General features: G+C 32.6%; 1 protein-coding gene across 1 annotated transcript; it reads left to right on the top strand.

Annotated features, from left to right (window-relative positions):
• The first annotated feature begins 497 nt into the window (after positions 1-497).
• LOC108974304 (major centromere autoantigen B-like) lies at positions 498-971 on the top strand. The gene has a single exon (XM_018942038.1). The coding sequence runs from the start codon at positions 498-500 to the stop codon at positions 969-971; it is 474 nt and encodes a 157-aa protein (XP_018797583.1).
• Positions 972-1,447: the final 476 nt, after the last annotated feature.

Here is a 1,447-nt window from a genome sequence, read left to right as displayed (position 1 = left end):
ATACTACGAAAAGATTTCACTGATGAGGAAATTTTTAATGCCGACGAAACTGGACTATTCTACAAATTAACTCCAGACAAAACATTAAAATTTAAAGATGAGAAGGAAAATTATTTTGAAGAAATCTGTTTATTGAAATTTTAATGTATAGGTGAAAAATGCACTGGAGGGAAGCTGTCCAAGGAAAGGATAACTGTCCTTGTTGCAGCCAATATGAGTGGTAATATTAAAAAGCAYTTATTGGTTATTGGAAAATCAAAGCGACATAGATGCTTTAAAAATGTTCAGTCTTTGCCTGTTACTACTATAGTAATCGCCGGGCATGRATGACATCTAAAATTTTTATTAATTGGGTATGGGATTGGGATGCTGAGCTTAAAAAGGAAAAAGAAGATATTGCTATTAGTTGATAGTTGTCCAGCCCATCCCCAAATTAGTGACCTAACGAATATCACATTAGTTTTCCTTCCACCAAATACGACATCTGTATTAAACCAATGAATCAAGGCATAATTCGAGTGATTAAATCAACTTTTCGGAAAAATCTTGTACTTAAAATAATCAGCAATATGGATGAAAACAAAGATGAAAATTATTCAAAAATAACCACACTTGATGCCATTTTAATGATAAATGATGCATGGCAACAACTTTCACCATTGACAATTGCGAATTGTTTTAAGCATTCTGGGCTTGCAGAAGGAAATTTAGATGCTTCCAGCAGCTCATGCTCAAATGCTATTGAAATCGAAGATGACATTCCTCTATCGGTTTGGGCAAGAGCTCTAAAAAATCAGCTACCGATTTCAAAGGAAGAACTGGATAAATATGTTCTTATTGACAATGGTGTGGGGACTTGTGAGGAACCTTCGGAAGACAGAATTGTTGAAAATATATTAGATGATGAACAGAATAGCGACGACAACGTGGAAGATCGAAATGAAGATGAGTCAGCGTTTTGGAGGCACTGAAGGTTGCAGAAATACTAAATAGATTTGTCCATTCGAATTTTAATGACGAGAGTTTAACGCACAGCATCTCTCGTTTAAATAATGCGGTGCGCGACTGTTTTTACATGTCAAAAGCGACTGCAAAACAATAAAAAATTACTGATTATTTAAATTAAGAATAAAAAGTAAAAGAAAAGAAACTAATCTAGTTATATTAAGTTTATGAATATCCGTTATATGTATACGACCTATTTTGAAGATCCAAGGTTACTAAATTAAATTTTTTGTTTTGACTTAAAAATTCATTTGTTTTATTTTAAAAGCCTATTACGAACATGGCAACCATAAAATAAACAAAAAAAATTTTTTTTTGCTCCTTCTGGTTATTGCGTCCTCCGGGTATAACGACGTAAAATCGTCGGTCCCTTGAAAGTCGTTATAACCGGAATCTACTGTATGTTAAAAGTAAATTTTATTTTTTTATTTATTTATTATTA

Source organism: Bactrocera latifrons, unplaced genomic scaffold (assembly GCF_001853355.1).
Source record: "Bactrocera latifrons isolate USDA-ARS-PBARC rearing strain unplaced genomic scaffold, ASM185335v1 scaffold_549, whole genome shotgun sequence".
Classification (NCBI taxonomy): Eukaryota; Metazoa; Arthropoda; class Insecta; order Diptera; family Tephritidae; genus Bactrocera; species Bactrocera latifrons.
The sequence above is the reverse complement of the archived record's forward strand: the minus strand, read 5'-3'. Positions and strand labels throughout refer to the sequence as shown.

What these genes read in the sequence shown, in the direction of transcription:
- LOC108974304 (XM_018942038.1), top strand. Translation starts at nt 498, where the DNA reads ATGAATCAAGGCATAATTCGAGTGATTAAATCAACTTTTCGGAAAAAT.